Source organism: Onychomys torridus, chromosome 15 (assembly GCF_903995425.1).
Source record: "Onychomys torridus chromosome 15, mOncTor1.1, whole genome shotgun sequence".
NCBI lineage: Eukaryota > Metazoa > Chordata > Mammalia > Rodentia > Cricetidae > Onychomys > Onychomys torridus.
Genome location: NC_050457.1, coordinates 68,552,203 through 68,573,232, shown reverse-complemented (window position 1 = coordinate 68,573,232; position 21,030 = coordinate 68,552,203). Strand labels below are relative to the sequence as shown.

The 21,030-nt window shown below is 36.9% G+C and overlaps 1 protein-coding gene across 3 annotated transcripts in view; it reads right to left on the bottom strand.

Moving 5' to 3' along the window:
* Ctnnd2 (catenin delta 2) overlaps positions 1–21,030 on the bottom strand; it is an 872,325-nt gene that overhangs the window by 541,325 nt on the left and 309,970 nt on the right. For all 3 annotated transcript variants that reach the window (XM_036206872.1, XM_036206873.1, XM_036206874.1), the window contains one exon: positions 17,132–17,244. In XM_036206872.1, coding sequence (XP_036062765.1) covers positions 17,132–17,244 — 113 coding nt within the window. The remainder of the gene's footprint in view (positions 1–17,131; positions 17,245–21,030) is intronic.

Below are 21,030 nucleotides of genomic sequence, written 5' to 3'. Positions count from 1 at the left end.
ATTGTCTTTTCCACTTACAATTCCCTAGCACAACCCATTATTGAGGGAAGTCAAACCTGGAGGTAAGGGCTGATACAGACTCCATGGAAGAATGCTGTTGGCTGCCTTCCTCCCTTCTGTTTTCCCAGCCTGCTTTCTTATAACACATAGGATCACCAGTCAGGGATGGCACCACTCAAAGACAGCTGGAGGAACTTCCCAAATCTATCATCAACCAAGACAATGTCCTACCAGCTTGCCCAGGGCCAAACTAATGGGCACAATTTCTCAGTCGAGGTGCCATCTTCCCAACTGCCTCCAGCTTGTGTCAAGTCAACACAAAACAAGCCAGCACAATGAATCAATCAACAAAAAAAAACATTAGATATGAGGTTTGAACAAAAAGACAAGTGATCTCCAGTCTCAGAATCAATAAATTGTCCTGCTCTGTTCAGACAAAGTAAGTGAGTTTGTAACCCACAACCTGTAGAATGCTGCAGGGTATTTCTTCCTGTTGAGACAAAACAATTTTCATGGTAAGAAAGTAAAGAGATGGACAGGTTAAAAACAAATGGCTCGGAGCTCTAGCCCCAAAGTCTCTTAAACCATGATTCAATTCATCTTATGTCAAGCCTCCAAAGGAGAATCACAGACATTAACTCTGATTAGTCTTGAAATAAATGCTCAGATAGTTACAGCCACCATTGTAAATCGGTGATATGCACCAGCCACTAACATCAAATGTTCTGTCATTGACTGTGATAAATGACACATACTGCATTGCCATTTAAAATACACAATGAATGTTCACACTTTAATAAGGGCAAGGTTCAGAAATGGTGAGCTTATTTAATAATCTGTTTTAGAAGGCACACAATGCAGACAACTTAAATTTGTGCTTTTCAAAAGCAGTTTCTCAAGAATCTCAAGAAAGCATTACATCTATTTTTAATCTTCAATTACCTATCAACTGAAATCCCATGCCAACTCTTCACTATAAACCTTCAATAAAGCATCCCCTGACCTCCACTTTCTTGTTGTATATCCATAATTTTGTTTTTATATAAATGTGAGCATCTACAAGAGAAAACATGATATATCTGTCTGTGTCTGACTTACTTCATTTAATATGATGATCTCAATTGTATTCATTGTTCTGCAAATAGCATAATTTTATTCCTGAATGTAACTCAGTATGTAGTCTTGTGTGTTTGCATGTTTTATCCATTAACTTGTTGATTAATGCCTAGACAGATTTCATGGCTTAGCTATTATGAACAGTGCTTTGGTAAACAGTCTCTGTCATATTTTGACTTAGATTCTTTGAAGACGTATGTAGTACATAATAGTGGTGAAGCTGTCTTGTGGTAGTTCTATTTCTTTTGCTTTTGTTTTTCTGAGGAACGTCCACTGATTTCCATAGTGGCCAGGCCAGTTATATTCCCACAAGGAGTGCAATAAAAGTTCCCAATGCCCTAGATCCTCAGTAGCATTTATTGTTACTTGTTTTCTTGTTTTTGTTTTTTGTTTTTCGAGACAGGGTTTTTCTGTGTAGCTTTGCACCTTTCCTGGCACTCACTTGGTAGCCCAGGCTGGCATCGAACTTACAGAGATCCGCCTGGCTCTGCCTCCTGAGTGCTGGGATTAAAGGCATGTGCCATCACTGCCCAGCTAACTTGTTTTCTTGATGATAGCTATCCTGACTTGGGTGAGATATAATCTCAATATAGCTTTGATTTATGTTTTTCTGATGGTTAAGAAGTTGATTCAGGTTTATTGGCTATTTGTACTTTGTCTTCTGAGAATGATCCATTTCTTTGATCTATTAATTGACTGGATTAATTTCTTGCATCTACTCTTTTAAAATGCTTTATATATTCTGGATATTAATTAACATGAGAACAAACAAGTATTCAAACAAATGGAATTACCAATTGCTTATGAGATGCTTAATCAAGTGGTGTCTATAGTATGTCATTCTTTTCAGGTTCCCATTTGAAGGTTATTTGCAAGCTGCCAAGATGGGTGGTTTCCTTTTCATTCCTTACACTGATTAAGTCTGCCCTCATTTTAGGATGTTGCTTTGTGATGTGTAAATATGATAAGAAAGTTTATGATGGCATGCTTCCCATTCAAGAGGAAACATTCCTTACACTGATAAAGACCAAGAAATGCCTTGGGATGGAGGAGAAAAGACATTATTTATAACTAGAGAATAGAAACAGGACTGATGTTGCTTGTATAATTAATGTTTGCAGCAAGATGGTTTGAGAGAGCTGCTACCTTGTGTTGTGATATTTTGTTGCCTGTGACCCACTCGTTGATGATAAATGAAAAATGGCACAACTGATATATAATTCTTTACACAAGTTCTGTTTAGAGCCATAACATGTACAGAGTCCCATCCTATTTGAAGTTGTCTTTCTACAATTCCTGTTACATGTGGTCATCCAACATATATTAGGTTCAGTTAGCATTTGAACCATTAGCAGAGGGCCAGTAGCAGCAGAGCACCAGGTCACAATGCCTACATCTTTCTGTTCACAACCCTTCATCAGATAGTCACTGTATGATCTCCTGTCATCACAAAAAGGGGATATAATACAAGAAGATATTTTGAAAGCTAGAATGAGAAACCATATTCAAACAATTTTTTATCATACTCTATAGTTTACAATGGTTCTATTATCATTATTATATAGTGTTGTCAGTGCCTTACTGTGTCTAATTTATAAAATTAATTTTATTACAAACAATTAAGTGTAAGAGGAAACAATGGCTATATTATCTTTGGTGCTTCAGGAATACATATATCTTGTCACTAAGTGCAGAGAGGACTGTAGTTGGACAATGGAAATATGGATGGTATGCACCCCCAAACACCTGAATATAAACAGAATGGAGATTCAGGCATTGTAGAATGGTACAATTCTTGCTCCTGTGTGTTTGGTACTGAGTTTATATTCTTTTCTATGCTCTCCCAGGACAGATTAACAATTCAATTCACAAGCATGAACAGTGAGTGGCAAGCATTTGTGCTTGGCAGAATAAGTCCAAATCTTCCTGAGAATTCCATATTTAAATCCAGACCTCAGTTCGTTCCCATGAAAATGTTCTAAGGAACATGACCTGATCTCTGTTTGAAAGTTTTACAGTGAACAGGCTAGTGTTTGTGACAGATATATGAAGCAACTTAATGAATGAATGAAACCTTTAAGGATAAATGTCTAAATTCCACTCAGACAAGTAAAAGAATGAAATAAATGGGTATCGTGTTCATGAACTGAACAACGACTTGTAACCATAAAGCATCAATTGCCCAGAAGTAGACCACATAGCTGTGAAAATGGGATTCGTTACAGAGACCACTGGAGTTTATGAAGCTAAAGGAAGTCTACTGAAGAGCGGCTGTTGAGAAAATCAGCTGTTTACATGGGGGAAAATAAGGAGAGGAAAGGAAAATCAAATCTGTCTTGATATGCTGAAGTTAGAACAATCAACATATTGCAACATAAAAAGACATTTCTTCTCAATTAATGGGAGTACTCTCATAGGTCATTGTTTTAATTCCTTAAATTATTTAAAGATTTAAAGACAAGTTTCTACAGCCATAAACCAAAAGAAACACTGACTGGGTAACCACATGGATTAAAATAGTGTGTTGGGGGCTGGGGAGTGCCAAGGAAGCAGGAGTATAGAACCAAAAAGGAAATATACAAGCAAGCTAATAAAAACAAGTAAGAAAGACAATCTGTCCATCAAAAGGTGATGAATGCCAAAGACTTTGGAGAACATAACTATAATATACCCAAGTAACAGAAAGTTAGCAACTAAATATATTGAGAATGAAAATACCTAGGTTAAAATGAAGATGTCAACAGAAGAAAACATGCAAAATGCATGAAGAGCACTTAAGGTAATTGTAAACATCGATATCTAATAAATGTGTCCAGTGTTCTATTAGAGCAGAAACTAGAATAATGTAAGTTTCAAATCCACCAGATGTAAAAGAACAAATAATAACTAAGAAAACATTTGCTGAGAATGCATGGAAAGAATCAAAAAATTTCTTTTTCTTCAAATTAATTTTTTAAAATTATTTTATATACCAATCACATTTTCCTCTCCCTCCCTCCACCTCCTTTATAACCCCCATCCACTCCTCAGAAAGAGGCAGGCCTCCCTTGGGAGTCAACAAAGAATGGTATATCAAGTTGAAGCAGGGCTAAGCTCCTTCCCCCTGCATCAAGGCTGAGCGAGGCATCCCACCATGAAGAATAGGTTCCAAAAACCCTGGTCCCACTGCCAGGGTCCCCACAAAGAGATCAAGCTACACAACTGTCACCCACATGAAGAGGGCCTAGGCTGGTCCTATGCCAGCTCCCTAGCTGTCACTCAACAGTCTACAAGCTCCCACAAGCTTGGGTCTCTGTGGGTTTCCCCCTTATGATCTTGACCCACCGACCCCCGGCTCCTACAATCTTTCCTGCCTCTCTTCAACTGGACTCCTGGAGCTCAGCCCAATGGAGAAATTTATTAGCCTTTACACACTTGTTGTTCCTCTTCTGCCCATCCCCACAGGAACCAATGCTTGCCCTTATCATGAATGTGATTCAGCAATGTCCCTGCCATGTTTACAGAGTCAAAATCTGCAAATTCTGAGAATATTCTGTATACATACCAAATTCCCTGGGATACATTCACATGATGCATTGGAAGGTATCAGCTAAGAAAATGCATGTGCTAACAGCATTCATACCAACCCAACTGATCACAAGAAGCAAAAATGAGTTATAAAAAAATGTATAACACATATTTGAAATTAAAAAATGAGAAAACTAAATATTTTATATATTAAATGTTTCTGTGAAGAACAATATAAAAAATTTAGTGAAATGAATAAATGGGAAATACAGAAATGCATTAGTCTAATCTCCTAATCTAAGGAAAAAATGGAGAGACAAGTGGTAGCTGCTGACCAGCAGAACTGAGACATTTTCTTAAAAATCATGAACTTACAAATATTCTATATTCTCAACTGCAGACACTATAATCAAACTGTGTGCTACTAACTTAAAATTTGTTTCTGAAAATTATATTTATATAGCACAATCTTAAATATATCCTTTTTACATTAGAACTAAAGCCCTATAATACATGATAACATTTTTAAAAACAGTGTATAATTTAGTCTACTATATGAGAATAGATTTCTTTGGAAATATCACTGGATCTAATTAGCATCTCAGAGACTCACTTGCTTTGTACTTTTCTGACTTACAATGGAAGAATTCTCCCTGGAATGAGGCCAGTTAAATCTTCTGTGAAAAATTGGAAATCCAATCCCCTGATGCTACCACCAACAGTTCCTCTACTTCTTACTTAAGATTCCCCTAGTCTTTGGTTTTCATTATTTCTTTAAAACCATTCAAATATTCTTTGGAGTTTTGTTTCTTCATTATTTTATGGTTCCTTTGTTCTGACCCCAAGTGCTGCACACAAAACAAGGTTGTGTTTAACGTCTTCCCTCTGGAATGCTCGTTCACTAGCCAGTCTAATAAATGCTTCAAATGGTCAAGATTAAGGTTAAAGCATACCTCTGTAGCCCCTCCCTGAATGAAAACAATCAATTTAATTTCCTACCTTTGAATTTCTGATCATTTTTCTTGTGTTTTTTGGGGAAAGAGTAGTCTATAGAAACACAGTGCTTACTACAACAGACATTTTGTCATTGATGCTTAAGAAAACTGTTCTTACCCAGACAAGATATTGCTACCTCCATGTTAAATGGAGCATTATCCTTAAGATAGCAGTAAGCACTGAAGACTAGGCCGATCAAGGCTTTCTCAGAGGTCCTGGTGAAAAGACAAAGAGAACATAGTTCTACGCCTTTGCCCAGGGGCAGACATGGCAGGGTTTAATCTGGGGCTCTGGCCAGAGCCTCAAAGGAGTTAGGTTTTAGTTCCTGGGAACTTGGATTTCCCCCTGAAGTGGCTGGAGTGATCAAACCCAAGGCAGTTGGGTACTTGTCCCTGACTCACATGAGGTATCCTGTTCCCCTTGTGCAACATTGCTAGATTAGCTTCCTGCCAACTTTATCACATTGCATGATAACTTTCTGCTGACTCTGTCCCATTTCTCTCCTGCAAACCGTATACAAGATGCTGCAGTTCTTAATAAACTTGTTTCTCATAACACTTGGTGTGTGCAAAACCCCCGACCCCAATATTCTTATTTTCTTTATTTTCTGATCCTATGTTCCTTCCCTTCAGGAATCTGTCACTGAAGAACAGCCTGTTAGTCCATGTCAGTAAGCCTGTAACTTGCATGAGGGAAGGCAAATTCCTCTTCTTATATACAGCTGTTTTCCAGTATCTCACATTGTGAGGCACATGGTATGACCAAGCCTTACATTGATTGAATGAATAGATGGGTGGATAATTGCCTGCATTCCTCCATTCCTCCTCTTCTTACTAGAGGATCTCAAAACCCATGCGCATTCTTTCTAGTTTGCCACTGCCCTTGGCACCTATCCATTTGGCAATAGGCAGAATTGAATTTTTGGACACATGTCCTACATAATACCATTAGTTTACATAACCCTTCAAACACACTTCATGGTATTCAAAGAACACTAACAATTCTGAGATTTAAGTGATAATATAGATTTTATCTATTACCACATTAATCTCATTGATAAATTCTTTCTTGGTACTAGGTGGCTGGGAATTAAATGTACTTTATTAATAGTACAACAAATGCAGTGGCATTGAGCAATAATCAATATGAGAGCAACTACAACTTTCATAGTAAAAATACCATCCAAAACACTGTGATACTTCAATGTGCCCTAACTATAACACCACACACCTATTACATACATAATTTTACCTTGGCATTCCTGGCTAGGAATGGCAATAGTTTAAAACTGCACCTGCAATTTGGTATACTCATAACCTCTCACTAGCTAAAAGAAAAAGAGCAAAGAACTCATCGTGTGTGTGTGTGTGTGTGTTTCTGTCTGTCCATGTGAAAATCAGGGCATTCTCTGTCTCCTTGTGCTTGTGACACAAATATTGTCATACCATGGTTGGATAAATTAAGTAATACTTTAAACTGGTTCATATATATCAGACATTTCTGGTGCCAAAGACTACAATAATTTTCTGGGTTTCCACAAGTAATCATTGTAACGAACCTAAATAAAATCATTCTCTCAAGTTCAAGTAGTTATGGGACATTTAAAAGTATGTGCATGAAGTTAGTAATATGTAATGCTGACATTCAAATCTAGAACTTACAGGTTCCAACTCCACTGTCTTCACCATCAACCTACAAAAACTCCTTAAATGAAAGCCAAGCATTTGTTAGACATTCATGACTTAACAGGCAATATGTGAGTCCCTAAAGACACAATTTAATTATTTACCTTAAATGAGGCATGTTAAAATGACAATGAGTTCTCAACAGGTGGACACCATCATTCACACATTAGGGAAAGAAGGTTAATTGCTAAGTTTTGAGAAAAGTCGGCAGTCAATTCCTTGGACAGATCTTTCCAATAAAATCTTGCTGAGAGCTACATTCTCAAATAAGTACATAAGAATAAGAAACAATATGTGGCAGTTTTTAAACCTCTTCAGTTCTTGAGGTACTAAACAAACAGATGTTTGAGAAGACTGGGGCTTATGAATACCGCTGTACTGTCAACAAATTAGGCAACATCTTTGCTGCCTGCTGCTAACACAGCAATCTCTTAAATTTAAAATTCTGATCATTTCTCCTGGATAAAAGAGAATTAGAATACATTCACACAGGATGGAGTAAAACAAATCAAGGCATCTGTTTGCAACGGTAACGCTTCTAGTAAAAGTTAAGCATACAGTATTGGTCTAGAGCACCAAATGTTTTAAAAATATTTTAAACAATCACTTTTCATTCCCTTCCTGTATCATTTGACTAAGTGCAGTTTCCAGAAACTCTCCACCTACCTCAGAAACCGCTGGAGACACTGACTGCTTTTGCTTAACTTCTATGGCCTATGTCTAGAAAGAGGGAAATTATCAGATCCCCAAGGCTTGTTTACCTCCCTATCTAGACTAATGTGTGACCTCCAGATTCAGTGAAAGCTCATGTCTCAAAAATGAAGAGAAAGACATGCTATAGGAAACTCTGGCATCTACATGTATACACAATCCTGTGCAAATGCATGCACACAGACCCACATATGCAAAAAAAAAAAAAAAAAGAAAAGAAAAGAAAAAAAATATCCACCTCTTCACTGCAAGAGACAGTGTGAACAAGATGAAAAGCTTAAGAGGGAAAGTTTAAGCAAACCTAGGACCAGTTGTTTTAATGTACAAGTGAGGAAATACCCATCAATTCCAAATACAAACCAACAACCCACATCCCCATCATACCAACCCAGCTCCTAAAGAGAACACTAAAAGAAGGTTAACTGCATCAAAGAGAACATGGAGAATAATACTCATAGAACATTTAACCAGATGAAGTCTAAAACAAGTAAACAAACACCAATAACAACATAACAAAAACAAAATAACAGGAATTAGTAAGTATTGCTCAATAATAACTCTCAGTATTAATGGTCTCAATTCCCCAATAAAAAGACACAGACTAATAGATGAGATTAGAAAACAGGATTCATCCATCCTTCTGGTGCCTCCGGGAAACTCACATCACCACCACAGAGAGTCATTACTTATGATAAAAGGATATAAAAGGGCATCCCAAGCAAAGGGATGCAAGAAGCAAGCTAGAGTAGTTATTTTACTATCATGAGAGAGACTTCAAAATAAAACTAATCAGAAGAGATACAGAAGGACACTACATGCTCATTAAAGGAAATATAATTATGCACAAAACATAAGTGCCCCGCAGTTCATAAAAGAAATACTACTACAGCTAAAATCACATATTGAACCTCACACAGTAATAGTGCTGTCAATACTCCACGTTCACCAACAGACAGGTCATCAGGACAAAAACTAAACAAAGAAATACAGGAGTTAAATAATGTCTTAATTAAAAAGGTCCTACCAGACATCTACAAAGAATTCTACCCGTGGAATATGCTTTTTTCCTCAGAAGCCCATAGTACTTTATTCCAAATTTACCACATCTTTGGACACAGAGCAAGTCTCAACAGGTGTAAGAAAGCTGAAATAACACCCTGAACCCTATCTAACCACCACAGGTAAAAGCTAGATAATAACTACAACAAGAACGGTCTAAAGGACACAAACTCATGGAAACCCACTACGGAATGCAACTTGGGTCAAGACGAAAATCAAGAAGGAAATTAAAAACGTTTCAGCACCAACTGAAAAACAACCTGAGAAAATCTATGGGCCACAGTGAAGGCAGTTCTGAGACCAGTTCATAGCTCTAAGTGCCTAATTAAAGAGGAAAATGGAAAAAGAAACCAAAATGCAACTGGAGAGAGATAGAAATAACTTAATGATACATTTGAAAGCTTAGTCATCTGATCACCAGACTAGGGCTTACACAGGGACACATGCTCAGCCTGGAAGGAGGGGACAGGTCCTGCCAGGTTTAAATGAATCCCCAGGGGTGTCTTGGTCCTAGAGGAGATGGGAATGGAGGGGAAGGGCTGGGGGGAAGGTGGGGGTGGGGGTGGGAGGGGGGAGGACAAGGGAACCCATGGCTGATATATAAAATTAAAACACATAATAATAAAAAATAAATTGAAAAAAAACATTTGAAAGCTTAAAAAAATAAGAAGAAAAATGCCCAAAAAGAGTCAAGGGAAAGAAATAGTAAAAATCAATGCTGACATCAGTGAAATAGAAAAAAAAAGTACATAGAATCAATGAGATGAAATTGGTTTTGTAAGTTCCCCTGTGTAAGTCTTCTTTCATTGTTTCTTCTCATTTTCTGAGTGTTTGGCCTGGATTGTGAACACAAACACTGAATTTCCGGACACATAATTTTGTACAGAGTGAAAAGAAATTTGGTCTGTATAATCTGTGTTGCTTAATAATTAAGCAAGAGGCTTCGATAAAAAGGTTTTCTGCATGTGTGCTAAGAAAGAAACATGTACATGATTTACTGGTGATCATGTACTATGAGATTCCTTACATACTTACATTTTTCCTTTTATTGTTGCAAGAATATAGAAGTGAATTGTCACAATTTTATAGCTAGGAAACTGAAATTCAAAAACATGGAAAACATATTCCCAGGCAAAGCTAGTCAATACCTAGAAACACATGGTCCTCTGTTTAGTTTTGTTAGAATTGGGTGCTGGGGATTAAATTCGGGGTTTCATGAAGGATAGGCAAATACTTATATCACTGACCCACATCCCCAGCCCAAAAAATGGTAAAATTGAAATATAATTTATGCAACTAAAAACTCATTACTTCACATCTCTTGGAAAAAATGTACAAAAATAGAAATACATACACAGAATCTTCTAGGCTAATTAAACATTTACAGATTTTAGTTCCCTTCCAATCAAAATGTTAAATTTCAAAACCCATTATAGTTCTCATCTACCATCTGTTTTATGATAAAATATCTGTGAATAAAATTTTGTGAATTGATTATTTTTAGATTTAAAATATATACTTGTCACTTGAAATGACATTTTAGAAAGAAGCTCACCTCCAAAAATGGTAGAAAGGTTTAGACACATTATTCATGAGAAACTATCAAGTAACCATAAGCATTAAGTTTCCAAACTTTTAAAATAACCTATATAAAATTCATAGAAAGATGACTATTGTCTATTTTAAAGCAAAATACTTGATGTGGTAGCTGGTTTTATAGATATAAACCTTAGTAAAACTATCAAATGACCATAGACAGTATGTGAAAGAAACAGAACTTCACAGGAGAATACTGAATGGCCTCAATATACATTTAATAACAATTACATAAGCAACATTTTATCTCACTTGTAGAAGCATAAATCTTGGGAATATATTTAGATGAATAATCTCAAGATAATCATCATTTTGGCAGGTGGATAGAAAAATGGAGGAAGTCAGTTAAAGAGTGTACTCCCAGGTGAAAATGGACAGAAGAGAGACAGAGTTCCTTACATCTTAACTCAGGACTCCAGGAGATACTGTGTCATAGCATTTTAACACATGTGTTTAGGGAAAAAAGCTACCTGGGTTCACAAATTGGTATACACCTTGTAAATCTGAGAAAATACCTTTTCTGTCACAAAGTCTTCATCTAAAACCTAAAACTTAACTCACAGGATAATTACAGGATATTTTATGATTTATGTGAACCATGCAGTATTATGTCTAGCTTATGAAAATTGCTCAGTAAATATCTTTAAAAAGCATTAAATTATTACTATTATAATTTAGAGATTATAAAATGTAGAATGGATAGACACCTACTTCTAGTGATTGAGAATACCCACTTAAGTCTTAAATATATTATTATCACATTCTTCAAATCACAAAAATCTATATGCCTAGAACTTACATTACATTTAACAATCCAACTACACCTAAACTTCATGTAATTATTTTAACAGGTAGTATTCATAAAATCTAACTGGAATGAGCAGTTCCAGTTCTTATTTAAAAATGTCAGGATAATGTATTATTTTCATATACTGTAATTATATAATGCATATATAGCAGTTATACATACTGCTACATAAATATAACCATGTCAAGTATGTAGAGTTGTACATTATGTAACTGCAGGTATGTATGTTCTAAGATACATTTAGTTGGCTGAGCGTTATTACTGTGTAAACAATACTATATTTACTTACCCAACTGAATGATCACATCATGAGGTTATAAAATCCTATGGCACTGCTGCCACATTTGTGGTTCACTGTTGACTGAAATGCCATATGATGTATATGATGACATTATATACAAATACATAATCTAAAGAAAAATGGGCATAAGATATATTTTGTACTTTGTAGGATAGAATATTTATATGTGATAAGATTGATGATACTGTCCAATCAATAACAACAGTACAGCAGAAATGTAACAAGAGTTCTTTGTATCCTTTCATAGTCCACACAGATGGAATGGTTGCTACCTCCCCATGGGCACTGCCTGTGTGTGAAGGTCTGCATTGGAAGAATTACTTATGGACTAGTGGAGGAAATAAAGAATGGATAGACACCTACTTCTAGTAGTTGAGAAGATCCTCACAAGTCTTAATGTACCTGAGGAGGAGATGGCAGCTTTAATCTAATTTATGTTTGCTACTGTATGGGTCTATGTAATGACCTTGGACTCTAGCCCTGACAGCTGGAAATGGGACAAACAAGGATTAAATGAAGACCAACTGTGCTCTTACAATTTATGGGCAAGGAAGAGTTGTTTGGAATCCTATGCAGAATTTTGATGTGCTGGGTCCAGAATCATTCTGGAATATCCCTCCTAATTCATGTAGAGTTAAGGAAACATACTATGAAATATTAAGTGAATAATTTTAGTATTATAAAAGGATGTCTATAATGGCAGGGAAAGAGAAAAAGAGTTAACATAAAGAAGATTTGTTCACTGAAAAGTATGAAATTAGGATTGTTTGTGATGGGTGCTTTTGTTCCAGAATTTACACTAAAAAAAAAAAAAAAAAAAAAAAAAAAAAAAAGGCAGAGAGAAACTCTTCTTTTAAAAAAGTGTCACTTCAAAAAACCAACTTCAAAATATGTCTACAGTCCTTGTATTGTCTCATAAAATTAAAGCATAATGTAAAATACTTTAGAAATGACTATTGCAAAAGTGACTTGGGACACTAAGTCAACAAATGATTTTTCTTGCTTAAAGAAATGTATCCACACTTTTTTGGAGGAGTAACAGCTTACAGTTTTCCTAACTGATTATTCCCTAGAACAGGAACTCGGACAATGTCATAGTTTTGTGCCTTCTAAACCAATGGGCTGGATATGAGCCAGTGACAGAATGGTGAGAGATGTGGCCTGATGGACACACTCAGTTCTGGAGTCCTGCTCCTATGAAAAGAGGGCATGGCTGTGAGAAATAAATTTCTGTCATTCATAAATCATCTGTGGTTTGGAGAACCAAGCATAAAAGAGGTAATAATTAATCATAATAGTAATAAATTATCATGTTACTTATTAATGTATTTCCTTTTAGATTGTACATTTTACATGTACATCCATTACTACAGAAAATGAAAATAAATAGCTATGTCTCCCTTAGAGTCATCTATAAGAGATATCTTATAGTTTGAATTCTATATCTATATCTTATAGTTTGAATGCTATATCTCTCCATTTTCTTACCAACTGAAACCAAGAAATATAATTATTGGGGATCTATTTATACTCTCATAAATTTATAGTAGCCCTTGAGAAAATCTCCTCACATCTTTGAGGGACAGTTAAAACATACTACTAAGAGGAAGTTGTAGATGGTCCTATGGAGTGTCAATCCCCATCTATCTACATGTTTTATTAGACAGAAAGTCTACCAAAGAAGGCGCATCTGGTTCAATTTAGACAGAATAAAGAAATGCTCAAGAGGACACAAACCCTCAGATAAATGAGTGTAGCCATGGGAGGAGGTAACAAGGCTAAGGAGATTGAAAGTTCTAGAAAGAAGGAATCACATGCTCATAGCAGGTAGATTTACGCAGCACACAGTTCAGTCACCAGCTAGGTGAAGGACAGATCAGGCATGACTATAGGGAATGGTAAAGTAAGATGTTGTTAAAGGGTTTGCCAAAGAGGACAAGGGCACAAACCCAGACACGTCTTCATGATGTTCTTCACGGAAGAGGTTCCTGAGTAAGTCACACACACACACACACACACACACACACACACACACACATACACACACACACATATACACACCCCATACAATTGATTGTCATTGGGATTGTGTTCCTACCAGAACCAGATGGCTAAACCCTACTGCTGAAGACATGACATGTTCTATAGGCAGCATCCAGGTAAATTACATTGGACATAAGATGAAAGTGGTTTCTCTGCCAGATCACCCTCAGACTGTAAGAAGATGTAAGCCGAGAGAGAATTGATATCAACATTCTTACATATGTGTGGACTCTGTGTCCTATACTGCCTATGGATGAAGCAAAATGTGTCCACTGGCACAATAGACATGGTACAATAACCAACTGGCAACTAATCGGGGATTTATGTCGAGTACTGTGAATATGGTCTGAAGCTCACGCTTAGAGAGATCATAGGTCCTAAAAGGTAAGTCACTGTTGGTGTTTTGGCAATTGGACATGATATGCCAATCAACATACCTCTTAAATAATTACATGTATCCCTGTAGCTTAGTGTTGCTGTCAGCTTTGCTCAGAGATGCTTCTTTTTACAGTGGACGAATTGCAGAGACTCCGAATTATCCAGGTGTGAAATTAAGTGACTGGACATCCAAACTGGACATCCATATCACTCCCTTCAAACTGCAGGGCAAAATGTGCAAAGAATGCAGGTGGTGAGAAGTGAACTGCAGTGCACTACAATGGTGGCTTCCGGGCATGGCACTCAAACTGACAGCAACTGTGATTACCTACACAAGTCCAGCCACAAGTTTGGGCCCATCAACATCCTATTCTGTAGAGGGGTAAGTGCTCATGAGGCCTTATCTCTCTGTGAGGAGTTCTAGGCATGTAATGGTAGCTTTGGGGAGGAGACATGAGATACCTCCTTCCCAGAGGATCTAAAGGCACTTAGTGGCTCCTAAAGGATGAAGAAAAATTTTCTTCAATAGTATAACCATTGGTAAGTTACTCATGCTCCTGGATACATCTTCTTACCTATGCTCTTCTAAGAAAACCTATTGAGGATGTGTGTGTGTGTGTGTGTGTGTGTGTGTGTGTCTCACACACACACACACACATACATGCACACACACATCCAGAAACAAACAAATGTCTTAAAAGTAAAAGGACTAGTTGGGAAGAGCAAAGAGGTCAGCAGGAGTAGAAAGGTACAAGAAAAATAATAGGGATAAAAAATGATAAAAATAACTTTGATGGACAGATACATATGGAGACAGATAGATAAATTATAATGAAATTTGCTATCATGTATAGTGAATAAATACTGGTAATAACACTAGAAAGTATCATATAGAAGTATTGAGAATATGTGAGATGTGATATTGACTGGACCAACAGAATATACCCACTGGTAGAAGAGTGGCACAAATGTCATGGGAGCAACCAAACACTTCCTAATTGGATTTAAGATCTGCTCCTCAAGATTGAGATTGTGAACTGACCGGTAAATGGACTGAGAATAAAATACCAGAATTCAAAGCGAAACAGATGTCAATTTATCAGTGCATACAGACCTATGAAACCAGACAGACTTATTAGCTGCTTAGAGAATGTTCAACTTTAGTCCAAAGTTCTTCAGAAACCTACAACTGCAATGTGAAATGAATACTTATTTTTTTCTTCACCATTAATCACTTTCATTCACTCTTACAAAATTAAAGCAAACACTGTATACTAGTCATTTCCTTATTCATCTTGCTTTGGTTAGTCTGGATGCCTAAGACATTTTCATCGTGAGTTTTAGAGACCACAGAAATAATGGTGAGCAATTACATATACCATAGTATGATGTTTAATGCTTACTACCAAACAGACTGGAATCAGGATTACCTAGTAAAGCATGAGAGATTTTCAGAAAGGTTTTATTGAAGAGAGAACATCCATCTGAATGTGGGTAGCACAGTCTCATATACTAGTATCCCACACTGAATACAACAGGGGAAAGGAGAAGGCCAGCAGGATGCCCACTTTTATCTCTGTCTACCTCCTGTCTGTGGTCACATGTAGTCTCATAATCCTACCTCCTCCTTTCCAACCATTATTGGTGATAAACTCAAATTAACCCTTTGAAACTGTAGGCCTCGAACGAGTTCTTTCCTGTTGGTTGCCTTGATCATGGTGTCTTATACAGCTATAAAAATGTAACTAAGACACATGTGTTAAATAAGGCTTTGCAAATAGAAAACAACATCCTGGCCATGATGTTAACCTGGTCCACAAAAACACCGTGCAAAGATTCCTGCCAAAAAAATTCATTGCAATCAAACAAGAAGAGAATAATATTAGAAGCCTAGTGACACTATGTATTTTAATTCTCACCTTGTAGCTGGGAACAAAGAGCCAACCAAACTTACAATGTAGCTTTCAGAATAAAGTGTCTGTAGAGCCTAAGAATAGAATCCCTGTCACACTTCCACCCATGACAGGCTATGGCTATGGTGCCGGCTCTCACAAGTGGACTGTGAAAGCAGTGAGACAATTAAAAATGCAATTGGGGATGAATCCATAGGGAATGTCAGAACCCTGGGGGTGGAAAAATGTAAGTCCTAGATTCATAGCATGGAAGAGAAGCAGCCTCCCTGCATCAGTCTATGAATGATCAACAAATTGCTCTGGCATTCAGTCAGAGACATGTTGGAATCCATTTACCATAGTGGTACTGTTTCCTTGGCCAAGAAATCTTCCTACAGATGTAAAGTACCCAAAATACAACACCAAACAGACGGCAGAGAAGTACACTATGTTTCAGAACAGAAAGTTAAACCTTATACATGGTCCGAAGAAAGACAATTTACTTGTAATCAAGTGACTATAAAAAAAAAAAGTCTTTTCAGAATATGTAAATCTCAAACTAACTAATTGAACACTTTTGGCCATGAATAATAACTACTCCTCCATATGCAGTTTCTACTGGAAGAGTAATTTTTAATAGCATTATACATTAGCAAACAATTTAGATTCTATCAAAACATTCATCTTAGTAACCTGCAGTTCCATATCATATGTTTTTGGTGGGGTACCAAATAAAACTTGTGATTTGGCATTTCTCATACCCAACAAGTTGAGTGCAGGAAAGCCTCCGTTTGTATAAAATTATGTGTACTTTGCATTCAGGACAAGTATTAATTTTGTTAAGAAGAGTTTCAAGTACAAATCAGGTTACTCTGGATATCTTTTGAACATCTTACATCTTAATTCAGGTCACTTCCAATTTCTTTCCCACATCTGACTGAGTGTCCCAATTCCCTGGCTAGGTTTAAAAGGAGACAAACACAGCCACTTCCAATGGCAACTTGAAGCACAGAGGAAGCGGGAAGCACAGAGCCCGTACCTGATGCTGCTCATGCTGCCTGTGTCCGAGCCAAGCTTGCATCGCTCCAGCTGGCTGGCCACGATCTGGCGTTCAGCCTCCAGTTCTCGGGTCAGCCTTTCAAACTGTAATTCCTGAAAGAAACCCACCAAAAAGATGAATAGTAGCAACTACATGAAACACAAAGTTTAGAACCAAGATGGCAGATGACAGGTGGGGAAAACACAATTTTTTAAGCATCAACTTTGAGAAACAGAGTGTTGCTGTATAAGAAGGCAAGGGCCTGAAAATTAGACAGATGTGTAGGACACTGGCCCCAAGATACCAATATAATTTATTTATTATCAGTTTCATCAAGTTTAAAATGGGCTAAAATACTAACTTTATAAATAGGAAGTGAAAATTAAGAGAGATACCCAGCAAAAGTACTTTGCATACATATTTCAGTTACAATTTTATCTTGTTTAAGAAGCAAAATTGTAAGAAGTCACATATTTTTTAAAAATTTTAACAGTTATTATTTTATAATTTCATGTTTAACTGTTTCAAAAATTAAATTATCTGTACAGTTATATTTCAAGAATGAGAAAGAAAAAATATTGCAACCTATATGTAGGCTACACATAGACTTCTAGAGAATTAAAACCTCTCAAAGTTTAGTGGGTTTGTCTTTTCAACAGTCAACAATTATCTTATCAGCCACCTTAAGATATTTGTGTATGAGATTTTGTTTTGTTTGGTTTGGTTTGGTTTTTTGAGACAGGGTTTCTCTGTGTAGCTTTGCGCCTTTCCTGGAACTCACTTGGTAGCCTAGGCTGGCCTCAAACTCACAGAGATCTGCCTGCCTCTGCCTTCTGAGTGCTGGGATTAAAGGCGTGCACCACCATTGCCCAGCCTTGTGTGAAGTTTTTATATCACAGGTTGTAATGGTTCCTTTAGTTTTATCAAAACAAAACAAAACCAAAACCAAAACCACCAAACCTACTGTTCATAAAAGTGAAATTTTTTTTAAATGTTTACATTATTTGGAGATGCAAGTACAAGATACTTTGTAAATGAGAGACTCCTCTTGCTACCACAGTGGTAAAGCAAGGTGGTCAAGTTCCGTCTTTCCTTCACACATTCTGGATGGTACCAAGTACTTCTGGTAAAAACTGAACATGAAGACCCCGTTGGATGAAACTCGGACCTATATCCTGGCTTCCTCTCTAAAGATTTATTTCTTTAGATGTTCACCCTCACAGGAATATCCAATTTCTCATTTCTAGTATTTAAATATTATTGGGTCTTAAGTCTGTCCATGTTACAGGAACCTGAATCACAATTTTGTATTGAGCACACCTTTAAAACAATTAACTTAAAGACCACACAGGGTTGTTCATAGCCTGACAGATGTCTATGATTTGTGTTTAAATTGCTGTATTTCATCTTGTCCATAGAAGGCTACTATGGTGACACAGTGCAACAATCTAATCTACAGTTCAAAATCAAGTGACACACACTAAGGACACACATCTTGTAGCTGCTTTCACAGTATGCTTTCTTCACGCCATCCCAACGGTCAGGAATGATGGATGATGGTTAATGGTCAAGAGAGATGGGAGAGAATGTGCTTAGGAGTGGAGGAGACAGCCAATTGCCAAAAGTTATGGGAGACACTCAACATTCAGGACCATTGGAAACAGTATTTTGACCAGGAGTGATGGAAACGGTCAGGAGGGACCACAGATGACAATAGCCAAGAGCAAAGAAAGACAATCAAATGTTGGGACGATGGGCAACAGCATCATGGTAGGGAGTGACAGGGGACAGTCAATGGTTAGGAGTGATGGGCAACCATCTGTTGCCATGAGATAATGGCAAATTTTCATCTGAAAACTGCATTATGAACAGGTAGTAAAGCGCAAGGCCCTGGGTTCCATCCTCAGCTTCACATACAAAAAAAAAAAAAAAAAAAAAAAAAAAAAAGAATCTTGAGCATTTGGCATCCCTTTAAATAGACACACCATCCACCTTTCTGAAGAACACCTCTGAATATTTCCCATATTGTAAGTTTTTTTTAAGAGGGAATGTACTTTGAATATTACTTTTACACTATCTTTTTTAATTTAAAGTTTATTTTTTGAGAATTTCATACCTGAGTACTGGATTTACATAATTTCCACCCACTTGTCTCCCTTTCAACTCTTTTCATGACACCTAACTGTTCTCAAATTATTGACCTTTAATTATTGTTGTTAAATTCATATGTCTATAATCTGCAGAGTCCATTGAAAGTTGTTCATTTGTATGTATGTTTGGGGTTGACCTGCACATAAAGGATTTAACATCATACTACACAGATAATTGCCCAGTCATGTTCATTTCTACTATATTCATAGTATCTAGGAAACAGAAACAACCTAAATATATCCTACAGCTGATAAAGGGATAAGGAAAATATGATACATGTACATGATGAAAAACTATTCAGATGTAAAAGAAAAATGAACTTATTTCTAAAGGCATTTTCCATAATGTTTCTCATTTACACTGTCTCAGACCAGAATTTTATAATAGTCTATATTTGCCTCTGCCTTTAAGATTGTTTTCTCCATCACTGATTATGTGAAACTTGATAATGTTCCTTGACATAATTTTTACTTATAATTCACTGAGTTGATCAGATTGATGAATTGCTAACTCCCATTATATGTAGGAAAAATTAATCTTTATGAATGTTCTTCAATGCTTGCTTTCCTTCAGTGAGAATACAATATGTTACTTAGAACTGACCCTCAACTCACGAATGTTTATTTAAATTTTCTTCATGTATCATTTTATATGTTCTCTGTTGGTATACTCAAGTTAAATAATCTTTCCTTCTTCATTGTTTAATATTTCATTAATTCTTCCCAGAGTCTGGCAAATTAATTTTATCCCAGACTCTGGAAAACAAAAATCCCAACAGCTTTGGGTCACTCAACTAGGATTCTAGTTAGCACAGAGGAATACACCTGTGTCACTATTATGATGTCTGTACTTGTTAGTTGCAGCATCTTGTGTCAGATTCATTTGACTGACTTCTCTCTTCAGTGTGGATCTCAGCCCAGGCTCCTCTGCACACATAGTGACTTTTAGACATGAAATGTTTTGTAGTTTCCTCTTTGGGGTTCTGTATATCTTCATGTTCCTACAAATATTACTAACCATTTTCTGAGGCACTATGAAGACATTAGAAGACAATTTGCTTCCTTGGACACTTTCCTTTAAGATTTGCTTGGGAAACAGGACTTTCAACCTAGTGTCAACCATCCTCCAAGACCCCTTTGGAATTCTACTCAGTATTTCACGAACAGAGGGCATTCCTAGCCCTACTGGAGGAGTGTGTTATGTATTGCCAGCTCCGACTGAACACCAAAAACTGAATCCTCTTGTCTCTGTTCTTTGGTAACTTTTGTACTCTGATTCCCTTTTCTGCCCTCTGCTAAAAAAGAGACTCTGCCCCCAAGGAAAGCCTGTTTAATATATGAGCCTGGGAACTTCAGTGGCATTTGTTTACCTGTTTCCTACTACTGTTTCTGCCTTCCTATACCATAAACAGTATGATCACAGACAATTTCCCCCATTTCCCAAAAAAATGGTTCAAGGCTTATGAGGAAGGCTATTTCAGCCATAGTGTACCCCTCCCTGGATTGGAATCTCTCAGACTATCACCACCCTATTCTTGAGTAGCCCTATATCAAGATTAACAACTGGGCTGTGAAGAGCTGCAACTGATGAGGGAAGTAATTGACCATTCAGTCGAGAGTTCATTTCTCCATTGGCATTGGCCCTCCATTTGACCAAAATGCATCTGCATCTAGAGCAGCCACTATCTTCCCAGAATGGAGGTGACCCTGTGGCTGTGGGGGATATTGTATGAGTGTGTGCTGAATTAG